Source organism: Penaeus vannamei, chromosome 5 (genome assembly GCF_042767895.1).
Source record: "Penaeus vannamei isolate JL-2024 chromosome 5, ASM4276789v1, whole genome shotgun sequence".
Taxonomy (NCBI): Eukaryota; Metazoa; Arthropoda; class Malacostraca; order Decapoda; family Penaeidae; genus Penaeus; species Penaeus vannamei.
The window spans coordinates 2,648,761-2,651,260 of record NC_091553.1 but is presented as its reverse complement, the minus strand read 5'-3'; the positions used below and the strand labels follow the sequence as shown (position 1 = coordinate 2,651,260).

Genomic DNA, 2,500 nt, shown 5'->3' with positions numbered 1-2,500 from the left:
AGACAGGAGAGAGAGAGACTATATGTGGAGTTTTCCACACAAACTCAGCAAGATCCAGCACTTCAGAGCAAAAAGAAAAAAAAAATAATAAAGAAAGAAAAAATAAAAAAAAGAAAAATAATAATTATATATATATATATATATATATATATATATATATATATATATATATATATATATATATACATATATACATATATGTATACAACAATAATAATAATGATAAAAACAATTATGATAGTCAAAGATGGAATCAGAAAATATTCTACCATCTGGGGCCGTGGTCAGGAAAAGACGGCAAGACGAAGCCCTCAACCGACCAATCCATTAGACGGCCTCTGTCCCCTTGATGGCAGTCGAGAGTGCCATTGGTGTGTATCCAGTGTACTCAGAGACACGCTCGGTCAGGCTGGCACCGAAGTACTGGCGACTCTCCTCTCTTTAACGGGGAGGAAGGAGGGGGGGGGGGTGAGGTCAAGGAGGAGGAGTGTTGGTACATCCTCTTGTACTTCGATTTCTTGTACACCGAGGAGGAGGAATGGTCAGGGGCGGAAACCGAGTCAGAGTTGGGTTGTGCGTACATTTGTTTTTTGTCTCTCTGTCTGTCTGTCTGTCTCTCTCTCTCTCTCTCTCTCTCGCTCTCTCTCTCTCTCTCTCTTCCTTTCTCTCTCTCTCTCTTTCTTTCTCTCTCTCTCTTTCTCTTTCTCTTTCTCTCTCTCTCTCTCTCTCTCTCTCCTGTCGTTTTATAGTTTAGATTTGAGGATTGGTTGATTATTTGGAATTAAGTGCCGAGTAAACAGAAAATGTGATCAATGTACCTTAAACCATGATATTCTCCCCGTCGTTCCTAATCTCTTAATTGTAAGCTCACATTTTCAATCTCCCTCTATTTCTCTCTCTCCGTTTCCTCCCTCTCCTCCTGCTCTACCCTCTCCCTCTCCGTCTCCCTTTCCTTGTCCCCTTCTCTACCCTCTCCTCTCCGTCTCTCCTTTTCCATATCCCTCTTTCTCAAGCTCTCCCTCTCCGTCTCCCTTTCCCTATCTCTCTTTCTCCAGCTCTCCCTCTCTTTTGGTCTCACCTCCTCCCTTTACATATAACGTTCCCTCTCCCTCTCACATTCCCACTCCCTCTCGCTCTCCCTCTCCTTCTTCTCCATCTTTCCTCTCACTACTTCTTCTTATTCTTCCCTCTCTACCCTCATCCCTTCCCCCTAATATTTACCCATCCACCAACTCACTCTTTCCCTGTCTCTACAAACCTACAATTGTCCCTTTAAACTCACTCTTCTAACAGTTATTCACCCTATGAGTCACCCTCTAATACTCACCCCAATAACACTCCCTCCACCACCACTACTCACCGTATCCTTCACGCTTCCTCCCTCACCCTCACAACACTTCCTCCGCTACCCGCCCTTAAAGTACCCAGGCTACTCACCCTATCCTTCACCCTTCCTCCCTCACCCTCACAACACTTCACAATTGCCCCAAAAGTACCAGGCTTACTCACCCTGTCCGTCACCCTTCCTCCCTCACCCTCACAACACCTCCTCCGATACCCGCCCTTCAAGTACCCAGGCTACTCACCCTGTCCTTCACCCTTCCTCCCTCACCCTCACAACACCTCCTCCGATACCCGCCCTTCAAGTACCCAGGCTACTCACCCTATCCTTCACCCTTCCTCCCTCACCCTCACAACACCTCCTCCGATACCCGCCCTTCGGTACCCCTGGCTACTCACCCTGTCTGTCACCCTTTATCCCTCACCCTCACAACACCTCCTCCGGTACCCGCCCTTCAAGTACCTCAGGCTACTCACCCTGTCCGTCACCTGCACCATGAACTTGAAGCCCCGCCTGTGGGACGCGTCCTCGTAGTCCAGTGTCTTGACGGCGTACAGTTCCCCGCAGGTGGCCACGGTCCTGATGGCGAAGTGGTCCCAGCCCCAGCCGCTGGCCTCCACCACCTGTCGGGAGGGAAGGCGTCGAGGGGGTAGTTTATGGATAGAATTTGATGTGTGTGTGTGTGTATAAAAAAAAAAAATAATAATAATAATAAGAAGAAGAAGAAGAAGAAGAAGAAGAAGATCAAATATATATATATATATATAAGGATATAGATATTCTTGTGTGTGTGTGTGTGTGAGCATCAATATATTTCAAACCCCTTCAAAAACCGCACCAACCTGAACCCCAACCAAAGCCCCTTCTCACCCCTCACCCCCTCAATTTCACCCCTTCACCCCTCAACCCCCCTTTCATCCCCCTCACCCCCTTTCACCCTCCTCACCCTCACCCCCCCCCCCTCACCCCCCTCACCCTCGAAAAAAGAAAATAGAAAGAAAACTAAAACTAAAACTAAAAATAATAATGAAAAATAAAAAAATATATATAAATCAATAAATAAATAAAAATCTCCACCCTGGACCCACCCTGTAGAAGAAGTAGTTGGACGTGTCCCTGTCGTCGGCCGTGACCTCCAGCAGCGTGTCGCCCGCGGGG

At 47.1% G+C, this 2,500-nt stretch overlaps 1 protein-coding gene across 1 annotated transcript in view; it reads right to left on the bottom strand.

Annotated features, from left to right (window-relative positions):
- LOC113821755 (neural-cadherin) overlaps positions 1-2,499 on the bottom strand; it is a gene marked incomplete at its 5' end in the record, with an annotated part of 40,377 nt that extends 37,878 nt beyond the window's left edge. The window contains 2 exon segments of the mRNA XM_070122299.1: positions 1,819-1,965; positions 2,431-2,499. Coding sequence (XP_069978400.1) covers positions 1,819-1,965; positions 2,431-2,499 — 216 coding nt within the window.
- Position 2,500: the final 1 nt, after the last annotated feature.